At 45.4% G+C, this 23,500-nt stretch overlaps 1 protein-coding gene across 1 annotated transcript; it reads left to right on the top strand.

Annotated features, from left to right (window-relative positions):
• The first annotated feature begins 4,150 nt into the window (after positions 1-4,150).
• On the top strand, positions 4,151-22,490 carry LOC106609269 (inter-alpha-trypsin inhibitor heavy chain 5). Its single transcript, XM_014207875.2, has 14 exons — positions 4,151-4,415; positions 4,523-4,567; positions 5,168-5,331; positions 5,973-6,083; positions 10,678-10,952; positions 14,157-14,326; positions 14,736-14,852; positions 16,199-16,370; positions 16,877-17,189; positions 18,351-19,033; positions 19,184-19,237; positions 21,046-21,162; positions 21,276-21,653; positions 21,796-22,490. Exons 1-14 carry the CDS (start codon positions 4,284-4,286, stop codon positions 22,074-22,076), a joined length of 3,012 nt encoding a protein of 1,003 aa, XP_014063350.2. The 5' UTR covers positions 4,151-4,283; the 3' UTR covers positions 22,077-22,490.
• Positions 22,491-23,500: the final 1,010 nt, after the last annotated feature.

Genomic DNA, 23,500 nt, shown 5'->3' with positions numbered 1-23,500 from the left:
ATTCAGTCCCAAAATGTTTTGCATGTGAGCGATCAAATTTTCAAGATATGGGACTTTCAAAAAGCACATTGTAACTTGCCACATCATCATGATAAGGCAAATCGCTTGATTCCTTGACTGCTGACATGCAAAACACTTTGGGACTAATGCATTTAAAAAAAAATGTTTTTGAGTGGATTATTCCTTTAAGGCGTAAACACTGTTCCTGAATGATTAATTGACCAATCATAGGGAGTCTCTCGCAAGCTCTCTGGGGGAATCATGCAACTGGGTTTAGTTTTTGAGTGTGGTGCTGTGTGGTGCTGAGACTACTACATCTGAGAGGGCACACCTTACTATCCAGACCTCTGTCTCTGACATGCACCGCTGTCACATAGCAATAACAAATGCTACTATATTAGATATTTGTATTTTCCCAGTGTTATACAGTACACAAATCTTTGAAAATGTACATATACATTAATATTTCCCATAAAGAAATCTCAATTAAAAAAACACACACCACAATTTTTTAAATTATATTTAAATGTGTATTAAAATACTAATCTGATCTTATCGTTTGATTTAATTATGAGCAGTATAGGCACCAGGGTTGTGGTCAATTCCTTTTTTTGTAAGTCAATTTAGAAAGTAAACTGAAATTCCAATTCAATTTCAACTTTCCTCATTGCCTTCTGTAAAATAAATTGGAATTGGAATTGGAATTTCAGTGTACTCCTGAATCGACTGATTTAAAATGGAATTGACCCCAACCCTGGTAGGCACAGTTCAATCACAGTATCAATCAGAAAGACACAGGATGGTCATGGCTGCTGCCAACTGGTCTTCTGAGGTCAAATGCCACCTGCTCCGTGGGGGTGCCTTCACATGCTCCAATTCCTGGCCTCTTCCATGTTTTACGGGGGGGGGGTGTTTGCTTGTCTGACAGTTTAATGAAAATCAGAGCTCTGAGCCTGACTTCCCTCTGTATACCGACCAGTGCGGACCTCTCGTCCCCTGCGAGGTGCTGGCTGGCTGTACTGGGAGATGAACCGACCTATCTGACGTGACCAGTTCTTCAGCCACGACTCCTGTAGAACTACAGAGGAACTGTGTAATCCAATAAATAAGACATGTAGCTAAGGAATAAATGTCAAGAATACACTGCTTTATCTCACTACTGTTTTTTGTTCTTTAAAGTTCATCTTCAATGTCCGCTGAAATGCGTTCGGAAACGTTTTCCACTCATTAAGAAATGTAAATGCACATTTCTGGAGGAAAAAAAGCACTTGAAAAAGAGACATCGAAAGCAACTTGAAATTGATTGAACACACACACACACACACACACACACACACACACACAGCAAGCGAACTACAATGCCAACTCAAAAGAAGTATTGCTCAGAAAATAAACAGCCCCTAAAACATCCTGTAACGTCTCAGCTGAAATGACAGAATGGCAGCATTTCCAGTCTGAGTAATGATAATGACAGAGTTTTATGTTAATCCAATGTAATTGTGTGCTGGGCCGGCATTATGGGCGGGCCCTAGGGGGCCTAGCCCGCCCTACCGCACCTCCTTGCCCGTACAAATAAAATATGTAAATATTGATCCTTTATTTGACCAAAACGCGCACCGATAGAAAGACGCATCAATCTCACATAAAGCATCTAAGCTAGCGAAACAGCGCCCCTCTGTCTCCAGAAGAATGGCATGTCATACTTTTTCTGACCAGACAGCATCAGATACATGGGCTACATATGGTAAGACAGAGGGGCGCTGTTCTGCGCGCTAGTTTCAGAAGAGAGGATGAGGCGAAGTGAGAAGGCTCACTCTAGCCAAAATCTTTCCTTAATAAGCCCAATGCGTTTCTATGTGCATAATATACAGACCTAAGCTTGTCACCTACAGTCCCGTAATTTGGGACAACGACTCGCATTATTAGGACGGAGACATGAGCATCTCATCATTATACACAGATCACAATGTGTGAAGATAATGTGTCTTGAGCATAATTTTAAATGTTGCAACTAGAAGAAGGGGAGGGGTGTGTGGCGAAGAGATGAGCATCTTTCTCCAGAATGCATGCACTCAGCTCTCCAGAATGTACTCAGCTCTCCAGAATGTACTCAGCTCTCCAGAATGTGCTCTGCTGTCTCCTGCCAATTCTTGCACATTCATTGTTTCCTTTTGTGAATCGTTTTCCCTTTGACTGGTTATTTTGATCAATTCCCTATTACATATGTAACCAGTAGGCTAGAAAATGTACCATTAATCCCTGTCATTTGGTTACATTAATTACTCTTAATGCATGCATTACAGTAATTTATGGTTCTCATTCTCGGAGTGGAATGTTGTTCGCAAAATTCACAACCTGCTACAGTTGTGTGAAACAGGTTGGTTTATTTCATAGCTTAGGGCTTCCAGGTGGCGCAGCGGTCTAAGGCACTGCATCTCAGTGCCTTAGAGGTGTCACTACTAAATTTGTTCTTAACTGACATGCCTAGTTAAATAAATAACTGAATCATTTTAATGTAAACCGCCATATCTTACAAATGTTCTATAAATCTGTCCTGCAGAGTGTGCTGTCCTTTGGTTTGATATGCGTGTTTGGAAACGCTTTAGCGCTGTACACAAAAACTCATCCTCCTAAAACTTGAAAGAATTTTACAGGACAGTACTCATCCCCTTCACTCAAAATTCAGTCACAGAAGCAGCCGGACAAGGGGAAAGAAAATTAAAACCGATAGATCTGGGGACTCTTTTATTCCAACAGCCATTAGGTCGTATAATAGATAGTCTATCGGTCCCTCGAGTATATAGCATATTGCACTTTCACTTTAAATGTGTGGCTATAGCACTTTGAATGAATTCTATTGTGTAGTTTCTGTGTTTTCATGTTTTATGTACCGTCTTTTTAAGCACATGACCAAATGAATTTCCCCCCTGTGGGATAATAAAGTTGATCTGAATCTGAGTCATTTTGGAGTTTTGTCAATTTTTGTTTCTCTGTCCTAATAACATTGAGGGAGTGTGAGCGCCTAAGCACGCCAACCTTCTGAGTTGATACAATGTTGCACTTCACTAGCAATAGCTCAAATGAAGACATATAGAAAAGGAGTAGAGAGATGAATTAATGCGATTGATACCTGAATTTTAATAAGGATATTTTCGCTGTTTTTATTTGTCAGCTTTAGGCCTATGTATTTTACTTAGTTGACGATGGAAGTTATAGGCCTACTGCTGCATTGGCCTATAGGCTATCTCTGAGTTGTTCTGGGACCAGATTTTGGAGTTACTTTTTATTTTAGTGTCTACCACGTCCCCAGAGGCAAAATCTGGGGCGGCTCCATATCTATATCTTCCCAGGGTACACTAGCGGTTAAAGCTTTGGGCCAGTAACCGAAAGGTTGCTTGATCGAATCCCTGAGCTGACAAGGTAAAAATCTGTCTTTCTGCACCTGAACAAGGATGTTAAGCCACTGTTCCCGGTAGGCCGTCATTGTAAATAAGAATTTGTTCTCAACTGACTTGCCTAGTTAAATAAAGGTTACATTTAAAAATATATATGTTTTGCCTCTGTGCCAAATGTGGTGCTTCTATCACAAAGTGCCCAATTGAGTCTACATTTTCAGCTTAGCCACACCACTAGTATACATTTCTCCATTCCTCCATATTAACACCAAAATCATACTAAATTGTGTTTTTGTCTGTAAATAGTTGCGTGACAAAGTCCTAAAATTTCAGAAGGATAAAAAACCTGTTTTGAAATTATGGTTTTGCTAAATTTACCAAAGTTTGCCCTTTTAAGGTTAAATAATTTTGCCTTTAAATAATTTTGACTTTGTGTCATACTGCATAAGTGTACGCAATTTGTATTTTTAAATGCAGTTTTGAGAGTTCAAACGTGACAGTGACACTTGGCTAAATTAATAATTTTGCCTTTGAAGTGATTTGTTGGGGTGGAAGTGGAAGTGGGGTCAACTTCAAGGCGAGTAGTAAACGAAGACTATAGAGGTAATTGATGGCCTTTGGAGTGGCGTGCACATTGTAATAGCTGTGTGCCTGTGTGTGTGACCCGGGTCAGGCGCTTTTTCCCTCAGCCCCGGCCCCCGAGCCCCGACGAGACTAATCCAGTCGAGGGGGAAGACTCTCCATCTCTCTGCTGGTGGGCGTGCCGCTGCGAGTCAAGTGTCCACAGTCATCCATCGTCTCACAAATTCGGTCACTCTGATCCGAACGACCCGCAGACTCAGTGCTCTGCACCCTGGAAATATGCGCTCATATTCGTTATTACTGTAAATGGATATGGACGTCAACATGCTGTTTTTTACTTTACTGATGTGTTACAATCCGTATGTTTTTGGACTGTTTGAGGATATTAATATTGAGAATGATCTTTCTCCTGACTTGACCGACTTTGATTTGGATATTGTGAGTGTCATTTCAACTCTGAACTATTTCATTTGACAACATTGATATATATTTTGAGGGCTTCATTAGAGAACTATTTAACAAATCCATTTTGTTTCCCATCTCAGTCTCCCCGTCGAGTGCCTCGCCAGGTGAAATCCATGCTTATTAAGGTAAAGATTACAAAGTTTAATGTCTTGACATTTCTGCCCTTGTGCATCTTTTGCGCTCTTGTGCGTCATTGTGTGTAGCCTAGGCTACTGTAGACTAAATATCAACCACATTAATTCTCAAAGAGATCTGCATGCTGCATACTGTTGTTCATTGATAACAATTGAAGAATATGTCAGAAAAAGTATTTTGTGTAAGCAGAGTAGAGGGATGGGTAGTTCAGCTCTGCAGTTTGTCATCCTCGAAAAACTCTCCTCGGGTGTGACACGCAGAGACCTGCCAAGCGCACCGGGCTGTACGCCAGATAAGTGGAAATCGCTGGACATCTATCCAGAAATACATTCCAAAATATTTTAAAATATCCCGCCAACGTGGTGATAGGAGTTTGGAACGATATGTCACTGGAAATGAACGGAATAGAACAGTGGCCAATGCGCAGCATGTGCGTGTGCGTGAACGCGGTGCTGTGCTGTCCCATCGACGAGACATGAAAAACATCAATCACTGCCAGATTTAAATTAACCAAATGTATTACAAACCAATCAAACCAAAGGTATAAGCAATACACGTGAACCTAACATGTTGATTGTCCAACCGTGTAGGAGACCAAACCGCATATCCAAGAGCTGTCGGTGAAGACCACCATTATCTCCCGATACGCCTTCACGGCGGTGTCGTGCACCATGCTCAACCGGCACTCCGCCGCCGCCGAGGGCGTCTTCCAGTTCCTGATCCCCAAGAACGCCTATGTCTCGAACTTTACCATGTAAGCGCCAAAACGCAACAGATGCATAATTGCGCATTGGTATTTTTATTGAAGCCTAGATAGATGCTTCTGGGTAATAGATCATGTCATTCTGAGTCTAATGTGGTTCAGACTGTGTATACTGGTTGGAAGTGAACTACAATGGATCTTTTCCCTCTCAATTTATTTTGATGTCTTACTTATTTTCTCAGTTTATTGTTGTGTGATTAGTACTCCTCTTTGCCATTTTCTCCCTCTTCCCATGGCATGCCATTGTGGCCAGTCAATCATTGTATGGGTTTATGAGGGCTCTGTTGCTATGGGAGTGGTTAGTGTGGGGCCTGTGACTGTTCAATGGTGCAGAGGTCATTTACTGTGTTGTGGTCACAAGCCTTCATTCATCTACATTTACTAGATTGTTCACTGGACTATGAGAGACAGTATAGTCCAGAAGCATCTGAAGAAGCCTGTGAATTGCAACCTATGTCTTTGATATGTTTGCCTGTATACTTTTATGTATCACAGTAATATACGCCTACCACAATGAAATTAGGGTTTTTCTGTGATTCTTTGACAGAGTTTTGCCATGGATGGTTTACTTTCTCTGGTGATCCTTATCATCACCTCCACCCTTTAACCCCTGACCTCTACCCTGAACACAGGATCATTGGGGGGCGTGTCTACCCCAGTGAGGTCAGGCCCAAGGAGAAGAAGGTCAAACAGGGGAAGGGCGGTGAGGCCAAACCCAAGAACAAGGAGGCAGGTGAACAGAGGTAAAGTGTGTGTGCTTGTGTGTGTGTGTGTGTGTGTGTGTGAGAGTGTGTTCTTGTGTGTGTGGCCAGTCACCAGTGTCTAACCTTGTCTGCCATTACAACTTCTAGACTCCTCTAGAGTCACTAGCTACTACTCTGCCAGTAGAAACAAGTTTATATATATATTTTATTGAACTGTTCCTGTTGAAAAACAATATCCCACATATAAATAGAGTAATCTACACACACTTAGGGTAAAAAAAAATGTTTTTTAGACACAAGTGTAAACTTAATGGAGTAAGGCGATTCAATGAGTTAGTCTGATGGTGCCGTCTGATGTCATCGGCCTCCACCTTGTTTTTGGGAACAATAGAGGAGCAATAGAGAACCAAAGAGGAAAGGCTTCTGTGCCTTTTCTTAAGTAAACCAGGTGTTAAATGAGGTGAAAAGGAGACTGGAGTGCGACTTCAAACACCAGCCTGACCATAGAACATGTGTTTCTGACCTGCCTGGAGTTGAGCAGCAGGGCTGGATCATTTTTAATTTTTTTATTTTACCTTTATTTAACTAAGCAAGTCAGTTAAGAACTCCAGAGCTCCAGAGCCTGGAAATGAAGAATTATTGTCACATAAATCTGTGACCAGTCTCTGACAGGAATAAATGACATCATGCTTCTTCTTACCAGGCCATAAAATGACACTTTTAAAATGAAATCAGATTTACAGAGAGGGTATTCAAATTTCACAGAGAGGGATAGGGAGAGGAGAGTGATTGAAAGGGTAAAGGAGAACAGGAGGGAGAAAATAAAGAAGGAGGGAGAGATATAGATAGATAGAGGAATGGAAATGTTTATTGGATAGTTCAGAGGCTGAGTCCCGTGAGGAGAGGTCCTGGCAGTCACTGCCTTTCCACACTGACGATGTCACCACTTGGAATGACTCATTCCCTACTCCTCCCTTTCCCCAACTATTTCTCTCCCTTTTTACATTTACATTTACATTTACATTTAAGTCATTTAGCAGACGCTCTTATCCAGAGCGACTTACAAATTGGTGCATTCACCTTATGATATCCAGTGGAACAACCACTTCACAATAGTGCATCTAAATCTTTTAAGGGGGGGGGGGGGTAGAAGGATTACTTTATCCTATCCTATCCTAGGTATTCCTTAAAGAGGTGGGGTTTCAGGTGTCTCCGGAAGGTGGTGATTGACTCCGCTGTCCTGGCGTCGTGAGGGAGCTTGTTCCACCATTGGGGTGCCAGAGCAGCGAACAGTTTTGACTGGGCTGAGCGGGAACTGTGCTTCCTCAGAGGTAGGGGGGCCAGCAGGCCAGAGGTGGATGAACGCAGTGCCCTTGTTTGGGTGTAGGGCCTGATCAGAGCCTGAAGGTATGGAGGTGCCGTTCCCTTCACAGCTCCGTAGGCAATCACCATGGTCTTGTAGCGGATGCGAGCATCAACTGGAAGCCAGTGGAGAGAGCGGAGGAGCGGGGTGACGTGAGAGAACTTGGGAAGGTTGAACACCAGACGGGCTGCGGCGTTCTGGATGAGTTGTAGGGGTTTAATGGCACAGGCAGGGAGCCCAGCCAACAGCGAGTTGCAGTAATCCAGACGGGAGATGACAAGTGCCTGGATTAGGACCTGCGCCACTTCCTGTGTGAGGCAGGGTCGTACTCTGCGAATGTTGTAGAGCATGAACCTACAGGATCGGGTCACCGCCTTGATGTTAGTGGAGAACGACAGGGTGTTGTCCAGGATCACGCCAAGGTTCTTAGCACTCTGGGAGGAGGACACAAGGGAGTTGTCAACCATGATGGCGAGATCATGGAACGGGCAGTCCTTCCCCGGGAGGAAGAGCAGCTCCGTCTTGCCGAGGTTCAGCTTGAGGTGGTGATCCGTCATCCACACTGATATGTCTGACAGACATGCAGAGATGCGATTCACCGCCTGGTTATCAGAAGGGGGAAAGGAGAAGATTAATTGTGTGTCGTCTGCATAGCAATGATAGGAGAGACCATGTGAGGATATGACAGAGCCAAGTGACTTGGTGTATAGCGAGAATAGGAGAGGGCCTAGAACAGAGCCCTGGGGGACACCAGTGGTGAGAGCGCATGGTGCGGAGACAGATTCTCGCCACGCCACCTGGTAGGAGCGACCTGTCAGGTAGGACGCAATCCAAGCGTGGGCCGCGCCGGAGATGCCCAACTCGGAGAGGGTGGAGAGGAGGATCTGATGGTTCACAGTATCAAAGGCAGCAGATAGGTCTAGAAGGATGAGAGCAGAGGAGAGAGAGTTAGCTTTAGCAGTGCGGAGAGCCTCCGTGACACAGAGAAGAGCAGTCTCAGTTGAATGCCCAGTCTTGAAACCTGACTGATTAGGATCAAGAAGGTCATTCTGAGAGAGATAGCAGGAGAGCTGGCCAAGGACGGCACGTTCAAGAGTTTTGGAGAGAAAAGAAAGAAGGGATACTGGTCTGTAGTTGTTGACATCGGAGGGATCGAGTGTAGGTTTTTTTCAGAAGGGGTGCAACTCTCGCTCTCTTGAAGACGGAAGGGACGTAGCCAGCGGTCAAGGATGAGTTGATGAGCGAGGTGAGGTAGGGGAGAAGGTCTCCGGAAATGGTCTGGAGAAGAGAGGAGGGGATAGGGTCAAGTGGGCAGGTTGTTGGGCGGCCGGCCGTCACAAGACGCGAGATTTCATCTGGAGAGAGAGGGGAGAAAGAGGTCAAAGCACAGGGTAGGGCAGTGTGAGCAGGACCAGCGGTGTCGTTTGACTTAGCAAACGAGGATCGGATATCGTCAACCTTCTTTTCAAAATGGTTGACGAAGTCATCCGCAGAGAGGGAGGAGGGGGGAGGGGGAGGAGGATTCGGGAGGGAGGAGAAGGTAGCAAAGAGCTTCCTAGGGTTAGAGGCAGATGCTTGGAATTTAGAGTGGTAGAAAGTGGCTTTAGCAGCAGAGACAGAAGAGGAGAATGTAGAGAGGAGGGAGTGAAAGGATGCCAGGTCCGCAGGGGAGGCGAGTTTTCCTCCATTTCCGCTCGGCTGCCCGGAGCCCTGTTCTGTGAGCTCGTAGTGAGTCGTCGAGCCACGGAGCAGGAGGGAGAGGACCGAGCCGGCCTGGAGGATAGGGGACAGAGAAAATCAAAGGATGCAGAAAGGGAGGAGAGGAGGGTTGAGGAGGCAGAATCAGGAGATAGGTTGGAGAAGGTTTGAGCAGAGGGAAGAGATGATAGGATGGAAGAGGAGAGAGTAGCGGGAGAGAGAGAGCGAAGGTTGGGACGGCGCAATACCATCCGAGTAGGGGCAGAGTGAGAAGTGTTGGATGAGAGCAAGAGGGAAAAGGATACAAGGTAGTGGTCGGAGATTTGGAGGGGAGTTGCAATGAGATTAGTGGAAGAACAGCATCTAGTAAAGATGAGGTCAAGCGTATTGCCTGCCTTGTGAGTAGGGGGGGAAGGTGAGAGGGTGAGGTCAAAAGAGGAGAGGAGTGGAAAGAAGGAGGCAGAGAGGAATGAGTCAAAGGTAGACGTGGGGAGGTTAAAGTCACCCAGAACTGTGAGAGGTGAGCCATCTTCAGGAAAGGAACTTATCAAGGCGTCAAGCTCATTGATGAACTCTCCAAGGGAACCTGGAGGGCGATAAATGATAAGGATGTTAAGCTTGAAAGGGCTGGTAACTGTGACAGCATGGAATTCAAATGAGGAGATAGACAGATGGGTCAGGGGAGAAAGAGAGAATGTCCACTTGGGAGAGATGAGGATTCCAGTGCCACCACCCCGCTGGCTCGATGCTCTAGGGGTATGCGAGAACACGTGGGCAGACGAAGAGAGAGCAGTAGGAGTAGCAGTGTTATCTGTGGTAATCCATGTTTCCGTCAGCGCCAGGAAGTCTAGGGACTGGAGGGTAGCATAGGCTGAGATGAACTCAGCCTTGTTGGCTGCAGACCGGCAGTTCCAGAGGCTGCCGGAGACCTGGAACTCCACGTGGGTCGTGCGCGCTGGGACCACCAGGTTAGAGTGGCAGCGGCCACGCGGTGTGAAGCGTTTGTATGGCCTGTGCAGAGGGGAGAGAACAGGGATAGACAGACACATAGTTGACAAGCTACAGAAGTGTTGTTTCTTGTATTATTGTCTCTTGTGTCTTTAGAGAACTGTTTCACTTTGATATCCTTTTTCTTCTGTCCTGATTTTCTCTTTCTTTTCTTCTGTTAAAAAGATATTCTTTGTTGTTCTTCGTTAGCTAGCTAGCTTCTTCCAAAAGAGTCCCTAGCAACTGCTTAGCAACTGGTAAACAATTCAGCTAGCTAAGATAACTACAATTTTATGAAAAATAGTTATTTTTCAAAAGCCTATCTTCTTTGTTTGTTGCTTGTTTTTTCTCCTCTTCAGTCTTGCAGTTTTCTTTTGCTTTTTTCCGATGTACTTCACTCTAAAAACCATGTAAATTTCAATATTTGTAGGAGCTCATTTTTCAGCTGCTGCTGCTCAAATTGGAGTTCCGGAACACTATTTTTTCTTTCCTCTATATTCTTCTTATTTTTTCCTCCATTCCTCCCCTCTCCTCTCCCCCATCTCTCTCTCCTTCTCCCCTCTCTCCTCCTCTCTTCTCCCTCAGTAGCGCACCAGAGGTGGAGGTGTTCAGGATGGGGGCCAGTATCCCAGGTCGGAACCGGGCCATGTTCATGTTGACCTATGAGGAGCTGCTCCAGCGGAGGCTGGGGAGGTATGAGCATGTGACCAGCCTGAGACCTCTGCAGCTGGTCAGCCGTCTCAGTGTGGACGTCACCATTGTGGATCATTCCACCATCACCCACCTGGAGGTGCTGCCACTGCGCAACGGCAAGAGCAACACGGCATTTGCCAGTGGTGCCAGTGCAGCGAAGACACCTGGTACTGTTTGAGTGTGGGATGTGTTGAGTCTGTGCTTTGTCCATACTAGGTGTGTATTCTGAAAGTATTCAGACCCTTTTACTTTTTCCACATTTTGTTACGTTACAGCCTTATTCTAAAATGGATTAAATAAATATTTTTCCTCCTCAATCTACACACAATAGCCCATAATGACAAAGCGAAAACAGGTTTTTAGAAATGTTTGCAAATGTATTAAAAACAGAAATACCTTATTTACATACAGTTGAAGTCGGAAGTTTAGATACACCTTAGCCAAATACATTTAAACTCAGTTTTTCACAATTCTTGACATTTAATCCTAGTAAAAATTCCCTGTTTTAGGTCAGTTAGGATCACCACTTTATTTTAAGAATGTGAAATGTCAGAACAATAGTAGAGAGAATGATTTATTTCAGCTTTTACTTATTTCATCACATTCCCAGTGGGTCAGAAGTTTACATACAGTCAAATAGTATTTGGTAGCATTGCCTTTAAATTATTTAACTTAGGTCAAACGTTTCAGGTAGCCTTCCACATGCTTCCCACAATAAGTTGGGTGAATTTTGGCCCATTCCTCCTGATAGAGCTGGTGTAACTGAGTCAGGTTTGTAGGCCTCCTTGCTCGCACACGCTTTTTCAGTTCTGCCCACACATTTTCTATAGGATTGAGGTCAGGGCTTTGTGATGGCCACTCCAATACCTTGACTTTGTTGTCCTTAAGCCATTTTGCCACAACTTTGGAAGTATGCTTGGGGTCATTTTCCATTTGGAAGACCCATTTGCGACCAAGCTTTAACTTCCTGACTGATGTCTTGAGATGTTGCTTCAATATATCCACATCATTTTCTTTCCTCATGACGCCATCTATTTTGTAAAGTGCACCAGCCCCTCCTGCAAGCAAAGCACCCCCACAACATGATGCTGCCACCCCCGTGCTTCACAGTTGGGATGGTGTTCTTCGGCTTGCAAGCCTCCCCCTTTTTCCTCCAAACATAACAATGGTCATTATGGCCAAACAGTTCTATTTTTGTTTCATCAGACCAGAGGACATTTCTCCAAAAAGTACGATCTTTGTCCCCATGCGCAGTTGCACACCATAGTCTTAGTGCACACCATGGCTTTTATGGCGGTTTTGGAGCAGTGGCTTCTTCCTTGCTGAGCGGCCTTTCAGGTTATGTCGATTTTTGACTCGTTTTACTGTTCCTCCAGCATCTTCACAAGGTCCTTTGCGTTGTTCTGGGATTGATTTGCACTTTTCGCACCAAAGTAAGTTCATCTCTAGGAGACAGAACCCGTCTCCTGCCTGAGCAGTATGACGGCTGCGGGGTCCCATGGTGTTTATACTTGCATGCTATTGTTTGTACAGATGAACATGGTACCTTCAGGCATTTGGAAATTGCTCCCAAGGATGAACCAGACTTGTGGAAGTCTACAATTTCTTTTCTGAGGTCTTGGCTGATTTCTTTAGATTTTCCCATGATGTCAAGCAAAGAGTTTGAAGGTAGGCCTTGAAATACATCCACAGGTACACCTCCAATTGACTCAAATTATGTCAATTAGCCTATCAGAAGCTTCTGAAGCCATAACATCATTTTCTGGAATTTTCCAAGCTGTTTAAAGGCACAGTCAACTTAGTGTATGTAAACTTCTGACCCACTGGAATTGTGATACAGTGAATTATAAGTGAAGTAATCTGTCTGTAAACAATTTTTGGAAAAATTACTTGTGTCATGAACAAAGTAGATTTCCTTACCGACTTCCCAAAAGTATAGTTTGTTAACAAGACATTTGTGGAGTGGTTGAAAAACAAGTGTTAATGACTCCGACTTCAACTGTACGTATTCAGACCCTTTGCTATGAGACTCGAAATTGAGCTCAGGTACATCCTGTTTCCATTGGTCGTCCTTGAGATGTTTCTACAACTTGATTGGAGTCCACCTGTGGTAAATTCAATCAATTGAACATGATTTGGAAAGGCACACACCTGTCTATATAAGGTCCCACAGTTGACAGTGCATGTCAGAGCAAAAACCAAGAGGAGCTCAGGAGTTCCTCTGTGGAGATGGGAGAATCTTCCAGAAGGACAACCATCTCTGCAGCACTCCACCAATCAGGCCTTTATGGTAGAGTGAACAGAAGGAAGCCACTCCTCAGTAAAAGGCACATGACATCCCGTTTGGACTTTGCCAAAAGGCACCTAAAGGACTCTCAGACCATGAGAAACAACATTTTCTGGTTTGATGAAACCAAGATTGAACTCTTTGGCCTGAAAGCAAAGTGTCATGTCTAGATGAAACCTGGCACCATCCCTACGGTGAAGCATGGTAGCGGAGGCATCATGCTGTGAGAGGTTTTTCAGTGGCAGGGATTTTGAGACTAGTCAGGATCGAGGGAAGATGAACGGAGCAAAGTACAGAGAGATCCTTGATGAAAACCTGCTCAGGACTTCAGACTAGGGCAAAGGTTCACCTTCTAACAGGACAACGACCCTAAGCACACAGCCAAGACAACGCAGGAGTGGCTTCGGGACAAGTCTCTGAATGTTCTTGAGTGGCCCAGCCAGAGACTGGACTTGAACCTGATCAAACATCTCTGGAGAGACCTGAAAATAGCTGTGCAGCGACAATCCCCATCCAACCAGACAGAGCTTGAAAGGATCTGCAGAGAAGAATGGAAGAAACTCCCCAAATACAGGTGTGCCAAGCTTGTAGCGTCATAGCCAAGAAGACTCGAGAATACAATTGCTGCCAAAGGTGCTTCAACACAGTACTGTGTAAAGTGTCTGAATACTTATGTAAATGTGATATTTGAGCTTTTTACAAAAATTTCAAAAAAGCTGTTTTTGCTTTGTCATTATGAGGTATTGTGTGTAGATTGATGAGGGAAAAAAAACTATTTAATAAATGTTAGAATAATGCTGTAACGTAACAAAATGTGGAAAAAGTCAAGGGGTCTGAATATTAAGTGAATGCACTGTATCTAACATTAGAAATAGTTCTGTAGCGATATTGGCACCTCTGAAAATGCTTGGCCAATGCTCAAATGTTCAGATTCCAACTTAATCTATTTAACCTTCCTATGGGCAATGTTGAGCATTTCTAGTTTAGCACACCCTTCCCCACAAGCACACACACGTGCGCATGCACACGCACACACACACTTCCCAGCTTTATCTCACACACACTTAATGTTTCCCTCCACCAGCCAAGCCTGCTCTTCCTGTTTCCACGGTGATCAAACAAAATAAGACGTTCTGTAGGATCACCTTCAGCCCAAACATCGTTCAGCAGGCTAAGATCACCACCAGCGGCATGCTGGGAGAGTTTGTGGTGCACTATGACGTGGAGAGAGAGCTGGGGATAGGAGATATACAGGTCAGATTTCACACACCAAAAACACACACACACACACACATCGAACACTCCCGCAATTAGTGCAAATGTGTCATGCCATGACCAGACCTGTCCAGACATGGTAGATAGAAACATGTTAAACCATGTAGCTCCGCTTCACAGTATACATGAAAACTGCATGCATTAATCAAGGATCAAACAGGACAAATGCACATCTCTCTCATTCTCACACACACTCTCACACATCCTGGTCCCATTGCCTTCATACACCGTCAACACATTCATTTTCCAGCACCATATCCACCCCTTCCCGGGTCACTCTACAACCACACCGCCAGTCCAGCAGCCCTGTGGACACTGTGTTGGTGGGCTCTGTTTTACTGCTCATGGCTACTGAGAACTGTCTAACTTTTCTCTGGTTCTCTCTCAGGTTCTGAACGGCCATTTTGTGCACTACTTCGCTCCCAAGGATCTGCCGGTGGTGCCCAAGAACGTGGTGTTTGTGATCGACACCAGCGCCTCTATGCTGGGGACCAAGATCAGACAGGTAACCAGTTACGGTCAAACCCTTCTCATCACACCATTGTCAACTGGGTCAAGATATCTTGTTCTCTCCTTCTCCTTTTTGTTGTTGTTGTTAAACATGGTTTCCTTCTGAATACAATGATCACACATATATACTGTATAGCTTATGGGGAAATCTGTGGGTTTTAATAAATTCCAGGTGGAGTCAACTTTAGTTTTACTTTAGTCCTTCACATCTCTGTGATCAAGCCTTAAAGATCCTGAGAGAGCCTGAGTTAGTGTAGCAGCGGATGATGAATACGACCCCCAGTCCGCCCCCTCTCCGGTCTCTGGCACAACACTGGTCTGGTAATATCAAAATCAGATCCTTCCTTCTGGGAGATTGCATTATAATCCCTCTGGTATCATCTGATACTTCATCTGAGCAGCTGCTCCACTGCAGATCCAGAAACCCAAAGACTTAGATTGGCAAAAACAGAAAAGAGAAACTGATTCATGCACACTCTGAAAAACTGGAAACATGCTCAACGTTCACTATTGTAGTTTGAATTGAATTGAATGCTATGGAGGAGAGGCGTCATTGTCTGTGGCATAAATGAAACACTCCAGATGACAGCATCATCTGGAGTGATCCCTTCCCCGTTCTCCTCCACCCCCAGTGGACCACTCTGTAGTGAACAAGTGGGCTTTGATCTCTCCCTACAATAGAGCACTCAGTCTGTCTATGGCTCTGAACCTTTCCCCCTACAGTCTATAGGCATCTGGTAACCCCTCTAACTCTATCACACCCACTCGACTACAGATTTCATATTCACTATTCATTTAGTAGGCTTTTCGTTCTGTGCAACTTCTAAACCGCAGTACAGTTGAGAAACAAGCTGTAGCATGGATACGGTAAATAGTTGTGGTGTGTGTGTTTACGTGCATGTGTGTGTGTGTGTGTGTGAGGGGGTGAGAGAAACAGTTTCTGAACTAAGGAACGGAATCTCACAGCTGTTTCAAAGGGCTGGGTCTTTGAGTGGCTGCGTCAGGTTAAGCCCAACCATTACAGAGTTAGCATGACAACAATACTGCTCACAAAAAACATGACTAAAACATTACATCTTGGTAATTACCACGGTATTGGTGCTAACAGAAACCATGACAATGTGTGTTATAATAGCCTTTTGTGTGACAAGGTGTCTCTTCCTGTTGGGGCAAAGTTTTCCAGGCCTGTTTGGTTCGCTTGTGTGAACACAACTGAATAGACCAATTTTGCACCAAGGCAAAGGTATTACAATGATATCATTTGATTCATTGATGAAAGCAAAACAAAAAAATGTCTCTCTCTCTCTCTCTCTCTCTCCCCTCTCCCTCCCTCTCTCTCAGACTAAAGATGCCCTGTTCACTATCCTGAGGGACCTGCGTCCAGGCGACCGGTTTAACTTTGTCAGCTTCTCTAACCGTATCAAGGTGTGGCAGCCCAACCGCCTGGTCCCCGTCACGCCTCTCAACGTCCGAGACGCCAAGAAGTTCATCTATATGCTCCAACCCACCGGAGGTGAGAGAGATAGAGACACAGCAGCGCATTCTGGGATAGAGGAAGATTAGTTATTTCACTAATAGGCCTAATCAGAATAATTTAGGGGTGCTTATATTTGTCCTGTTACACACTTGTACAAGGGTGTAATGGAAATGTGTTTCTTGCATTTCCAACTTCCCCGGAGACAGCCCTAGGGAGTGGGGTCACAGTCAGCGTCACCATTGTCCCGCGTCGCTGGAGAAATTGGGGATAAATGCCTTGCTCAAGGGCACCGTTACATATATATCTGGTATTCAAACCAGCGTCCTTTTGGTTATTGGACCAGTGCTCTAACCTCGAAGTTTCCTGCCGCCCCTATGGAGTTCTTTCTCTTACCCAACCCCCATTTCTGGCTGAACAGATATGACCGTTTTCTTTCCCTCATATCCCATTGGACAGATCACAATTATATACTCTTAGTTTGAGAATCACTACTAACCACTATTTCCCAAGATCAATCTCTCTCTCCATCTCTCCTCTACCAGGCACAGACATCAACAGTGGCATACAGACGGGCTCCTCATTGCTAAGCGGCTATCTGAACGCCGATCCGGACGCCAACCACAACAGTGTGTCTCTCATCATCTTCCTGACAGACGGGCGGCCCACGGTGGGCGAGCTGCAGTCTCCCAGCATCCTCAGCAACGCGCGGGCGGCGGTGAAGGAGCAGTTCTGCGTGTTCACCATCGGGATGGGGAACGATGTGGACTACAGGCTTCTGGAACGCATGGCCCTGGAAAACTGTGGGATGATGAGGAGGATACCTGAGGATTCAGACGCCAGCACCATGCTCAAAGGGTACGGGGGTGAGAGAGAGAGAGAGAGAGAGAGGGAGGGAGAGAGAGGGTGAGAGAGAGGGTGAGAGAGAGGGTGAGAGGGAGAGAGAGAGGGAGAGAGAGAGAGAGGGTGAGAGAGAGGGTGAGAGAGGGAGAGAGAGAGAGGGAGAGAGAGAGAGAGAAAGAAAGAGAGAGACAGAGAGAGAGAGAGAGAGAGAGAGAGAGAGGGAGGGAGAGGGAGAGGGAGAGAGAGAGAGGGAGAGAGGGAGAGAGGGAGAGAGAGAGAGAGAGAGAAAGAAAGAGAGAGAGACAGAGAGAGAGAGAGAGTGGTGTTCAGTAGACGTTCAGTAGACAGCTAGTACAGAGGAGAAGGCAGAAGTGGTTAGAATTGATTCATTATAATCCATTATAATCAAATGGTATAGAGAAGGTCAGGGGGTGAGATAAAGGAATTGGAATGAGTGAAAGAATAACCAATGATACACATAATGAGAGAAGGCTCTTCTTGAACTGCAATCTTTCAAACCAAACCAAACCAAACACACACACACACACACACACACTCGGCGACAGTCTTACTGGACACTTTTCTGAAGTGTTTGTTTAGTAGTGAGGGGAGGAATGTGTGTGACTGTGTGTTGTGAAAGGGCCGTCTGGGTATGTCTGAGGGGTTAATTGATAGCATCCTGAGATAATAACAGAGGGGAGACCTAGCTGAGCCAACACACAGTTAAAGAGGTGAGGAGGTTTACTGTGCTACGGTCCAAGGCCTGGCTGGAAAACCAACACATAACAAACACACACTGGTTGTGTCCAAAATGGCACCCCATTCCCTAATCCCTACATAGTGCACTCCTTTTGACCAGGAACCACAGGGTGACATTTGGAACGCAGGCATACTCTCCTTAATACATCAACGTCCCTAACCGGATCTCTGGGGGGGTGAGTGTGTGTACACAGTCACACAGACATTTGAGGCCCCTAGAACATATCAGAGAGTAGCACACACAATGTCTTGATTCTTGTGTCCATGATACAGTGAAGTAGCTGAGGTATAGACCTCTACTGGGTGCTAGATTCTGGTAACACATATTATAACATTGGATGTTACGTCTATTCCCTCTTTCACTCTTCCATATCGCTCTCTCCCTCCCTCAATGTCCCTCCCTCTCTCTTCCTCTAGGTTTTATGATGAGATAGGCACTCCACTGCTCTCTGATATCAGGGTGAATTACACAGAGGACTCGGTCCAGTACGTCACCCAGCACCTCTTCACCAACTATTTCAACGGCTCAGAGATCGTGATTGCCGGCAAATTGACCAATCAAAGTGCAGACTCCCTGCACGTCCAGGTCACCGCCAGCAACAGCGACAAGAGCATCGTCCTGGAGACAGACGTGGCGTTACGGCAAAGGGAGGTGGAGACGGAGAGGCACGTGAAGGAGGCGGCGGCCGGGGTGGGGTCAGGGGTCACAGGGGCGGGCACAACAGGGTCAGTGGCGGATGATTTCGTGGAGCGCGTCTGGGGTTTCCTGAGTGTGAAGGAGGGGCTGAGGTCCAGACTGAAGAGCCAGACCAGCAGGGAGAGAGAGGGACATACCCAGCAGGCGACTGACCTCTCCCTGACTTATCACTTCCTCACGCCCCTCACCTCCCTGGTGGTGGAAAAACCTCAGGTGCTGGCCGACGGAACCATGGCCAAGGACACACCCACCCCCACCCCTGTAACCACAGAGACAAATAAGAAGGCTGTTTCAGCCAATGAGCTGTCGGATGAGACGGAAGGGGAGGAAGACACGTCCCAGAGCTTGCACTTGATGAAAGACCAGCCGGGCGGACAGAGTTCCACAGTTTCCAAGACAACGGGTTAGCAGGCTTGAGGCTTTTGTTTCTGACTTAATCCGTTTGATCAAATGCTTCCTGTTATCGATGCCAATGCCTACAAATAGAACTGAGAGGAAGTATTGAACTATTGAAAACATGACCTGTAAAAATCTAAGTCTGTTTTGTCTATAGGTAAAATTGTGAAGATGCCAGCACAAAAATCTGTAACCATCTCCAAAACATCAGGTTAGTGGTTCTGAGGCTCTGTTAGAGGGAGGGGGACTGGAGAAAGGTACAGTAGACTCTCTCTACTCTCTGTGTGGGTGGACTTTAAGTTAGGAGCCCAGTCAGACACACAGCAATCATTACAGACAGTCAAGGGGTATGAGGTGTCTCTTTACGCTGAAACTGAACTACAGAATGTTTACAGGGGCTAATTGAAGTATCTGCACTGGGCCTGGGATTGGTACTGGGAAGTACTCACAAACACACACAGTCACGGGAATATACACACGTGCATGCACACACACACACACACACACACACACACACACACACACACACTGAGACTGAGAGAGAGGTCAGTAGACTGAAGAAGACACGTGAGATGACATCAATGACCCTGTCATTACTGCTGCTCTCTTATCTCCTGAATTTGCTCTTAGCTCATGTCTCACAGGCCCACTCAAAGCAGGAAACAACTAACTGCCTACAACTAACTGCCTACAACTAACTGCCTACAGCTAACAGCCTACAGCTAACAGCCTACAGCTAACTGCCTACAGCTAACTGCCTACAGCTAACTGCCTACAACTAACAGCCTACAGCTAACAGCCTACAGCTAACTGCCTACAGCTAACTGCCTACAGCTAACAGCCTACAACTAACAGCCTACAACTAACAGCCTACAGCTAACTGCCTACAGCTAACTGCCTACAGCTAACTGCCTACAGCTAACTGCCTACAGCTAACTGCCTACACCTAACAGCCTACAGCTAACAGCCTACAGCTAACAGCCTACAGCTAACAGCCTACAGCTAACTGCCTACAGCTAACTGCCTACACCTAACAGCCTACAGCTAACAGCCTACAGCTAACAGCCTACAGCTAACAGCCTACAGCTAACAGCCTACAACTAACAGCCTACAGCTAACTGCCTACAGCTAACTGCCTACAGCTAACTGCCTACAGCTAACTGCCTACAACTAACTGCCTACAACTAACTGCCTACAGCTAACAGCCTACAGCTAACAGCCTACAGCTAACTGCCTACAGCTAACTGCCTACAACTAACTGTCTACAGCTAACAGCCTACAGCTAACAGCCTACAACTAACAGCCTACAACTAACAGCCTACAACTAACTGCCTACAACTAACTGCCTACAACTAACAGCCTACAGCTAACAGCCTACAACTACTACAACTAACTGCCTACAACTAACTGCCTACAGCCTACAGCTAACAGCCTACAGCTAACAGCCTACAGCTAACTGCCTACAGCTAACTGCCTACAATGTACAGCCTACAACTAACTGCCTACAACTAACTGCCTACAATGTACAGCCTACACTGGTATCTGGTGATATCTGATTATACATACAGTATAGTCATTTGTGCTTCACACCCACAGATATATACAGAAACGTGTATTTATCAGACCTGGGTTCAAATACTATTTCATGTATTTCAACTACTATTTCATGTATTTCAACTACTATTTCATGTATTTCAACTACTATTTCCAAACAAGTATTCATATCCTGAAATATACGGACTCTTTTGCATTTAACCCAGGTATTTGAAAAAAGCATTTAAGTAAATACCTTTCAAATACAATTTGGTCGACTATTTGATTTTTATAAATAATCATTCAGATACTCAAATAAAAGTACTTGTTTTGGCTGTGTATTTAAAATTTAATAAATTTCAAATACTACAATACACATGTATTTGAATCCAGGTATGCATAGATGTACTATTTCCTCATATTCCCTCATATTCAATACCAGTGTCTCTCTATCCCATCTCTCACACACCAACCCCCTTGCCACAGCGGACGGCGATCCCCACTTTGTGGTGGAGTTCCCCCTCAGTAAACTAACTGTGTGTTTCAACATCAACGGAGAGCCAGGACACATTCTCAGAATGGTATCTGACCACAAGCACTCTGGTAAGACTGTCCTCAAGAGATTCTGACTTTATGTTAGATGTTCGGTTATGTGTTTTCATATGATTCATGTGGTCTATTTGTGTGTGCGGTCATGCGTGTGCATGTGAGTCTAGGTGTGACAGTAAACGGTAAGCTGATAGGCGCCCCGGCGCCAGCGGGCAGCCACAAACAGCAGAGGACGTACTTCAGCACCATTACCATCGTGGTGAACCGACCCAAACGTTCCTACATCGAGGTCACCCCCAAGAAGGTCATTCTGGATGGACGTGACCGCCTGGTCCTGCCCTGCGACACCACAGTCTCCGTGGAGAGTGGCGGGCTTGCGGTGACGATAGTGGGGAAGTCCACCGTGACCGTAACCATAGGAAGAACGATTAGTTTCGTCATACTGGTGCATCAGTACAAGAACCCTGCTCCCTATCAGAGAAACCACCTGGGATTTTACATCTCCAACAGCAAAGGGCTGTCGCATGACTGTCATGGACTACTGGGTAGGTATCAAAAACTACTAGTGGAAGGTGGGAGAAGAGGTCTTGAGCCAAAATGGAATTAGGCCCTAGTGAGGATTACCATTGGTTTGCCTATAGCTCTGTGGTTCTGTTCCATTCTGACCCTCTGTGATTCTACTTCCAGGTCAGTTCCTGTATGAGGAAGTGGGACTCGCAGAGCTTCCTGGCAATGCCACGGCAACAGGAGACAACAGCACGTTTGAACGGTCACATATCCTGAAGGTCAAAGGGCGTTCAGTGCCGGTGGTCCAGAAGACCCGGCGTATCTACAGCGGACGTCAGAGCGTGGACTGCTGGTTCGCCAGGAACAACGCAGCCAAGCTGATCGACGGAAAGTATGACGATTACGTGGTGTCACACCTATTCGACACGGGCGATTGGACCCACGGAAGTAACGGAGCCTGAGACAGGAGCCAATAAGGAACCAGCAATGAACTTGTCCCGCCCACACAGAAACTAAAACCCCCGGTACAGCTACATGCTCTTTTCATACCCTCTGACGCTAAACCTCTAAATCAGCTTTCTTTTTGACCCACATACTCACACTCCAAACACTACTCTACTACCCATAGTGTTAGATAGAGGACTCATCTTTCTATCTGTGCCATATACAGTTGAAGTCGGAAGTTTACATACACTTAGGTTGGAGTCATTAAAACTCGTTTTTCAACCACTCCACAAATTTCTTGTTAACAAACTGTAGTTTTGGCAAGTCGGTTAGGACATCTACTTTGTTTATGACACAAGTCATTTTTCCAACAATTAAAATTCACTGTATCACAATTCCAGTGGGTCAGAAGTTTACATACACTAAGTTGACTGCCTTTAAACAGCTTGGAAAATTCCAGAAAATTATGTCATGGCTTCAGAAGCTTCTGATAGGCTAATTGACGTCATTGGAGGTGTACCTGTGGATGTATTTCAAGGCCTACCTTCAAACTCAGTGCCTCTTTGCTTGGCATCAGGCAAAAATCTAAAATAAATCAGTCAAAACTTCAGATAAAAAAAGTCTGGTTCATCCTTGGGAGCAATTTCCCAACGCCTGAAGGTAACATGTTCATCTGTACAAACAATAGTATGCAAGTATAAACACTATGGGACCACGCAGCCATCATACATCTCAGGAAGGAGACGGGTTGTGTCTCCTAGAGATGAACGTACTTTGGTGCGAAAAGTGCAAGTCAATCCCAGAACAGCAAAGGACCTTGTGAACATGTTGGAGGAAACCGGTACAGAAGTATCTATATCCACAGTAAAACGAGTCCTATATCAACATAACCTGAAAGGCCGCTCAGCAAGGAAGAAGCCACTGCTCCAAAACCGCCATAAAAAAGCCAGACTACGGTTTGCAGCTGTGCAGCTGCACATGGGGACAAAGATCGCACTTTTTGGAGAAATGTCCTCTGATCCGATGAAATAAAAATAGAACTGTTTGGCCATAATGACCATTGTTATGTTTGAAGGAAAAAGGGGGAGGCTTGCAAGCTGAAGAACACCATCCCAAACGTGAAGCACTGGGGTGGCAGCATCATGTTGTGGGGGTGCTTTGCTGCAGGAGGGACTGGTGCACTTCACAAAATAGATGGTTTCATGAGGAAGGAAAATGATGTGGATATATTGAAGCAACATCTCAAGACATCAGTCAGGAAGTTAAAGCTTGGTCGCAAATGGGTCGTCCAAATGGACAATGACCCCAAGCATACTTACAAAGTTGTGGCAAAATGCCTTAAGGACAGCAAGGTCAAGGTATTGGAGTGGCCATCACAAAGCCAGCTCTATCAGGAGGAATGGGCCAAAATTCTTCACCTAACTTAACTTACCTAACTTAG

Source organism: Salmo salar, chromosome ssa07 (assembly GCF_905237065.1).
Source record: "Salmo salar chromosome ssa07, Ssal_v3.1, whole genome shotgun sequence".
NCBI lineage: Eukaryota > Metazoa > Chordata > Actinopteri > Salmoniformes > Salmonidae > Salmo > Salmo salar.
This window is presented reverse-complemented; position numbering and strand designations above follow the sequence as displayed.

Coding starts and splice junctions, on each gene's coding strand:
- LOC106609269 (XM_014207875.2), top strand. CDS start 4,284: ATGGATATGGACGTCAACATGCTGTTTTTTACTTTACTGATGTGTTAC. Junction 14,327..14,735: donor TGGGGATAGGAGATATACAG/GTCAGATTTCAC, acceptor GTTCTCTCTCAG/GTTCTGAACGGCCATTTTGT. Junction 21,654..21,795: donor TGACTGTCATGGACTACTGG/GTAGGTATCAAA, acceptor TTCTACTTCCAG/GTCAGTTCCTGTATGAGGAA.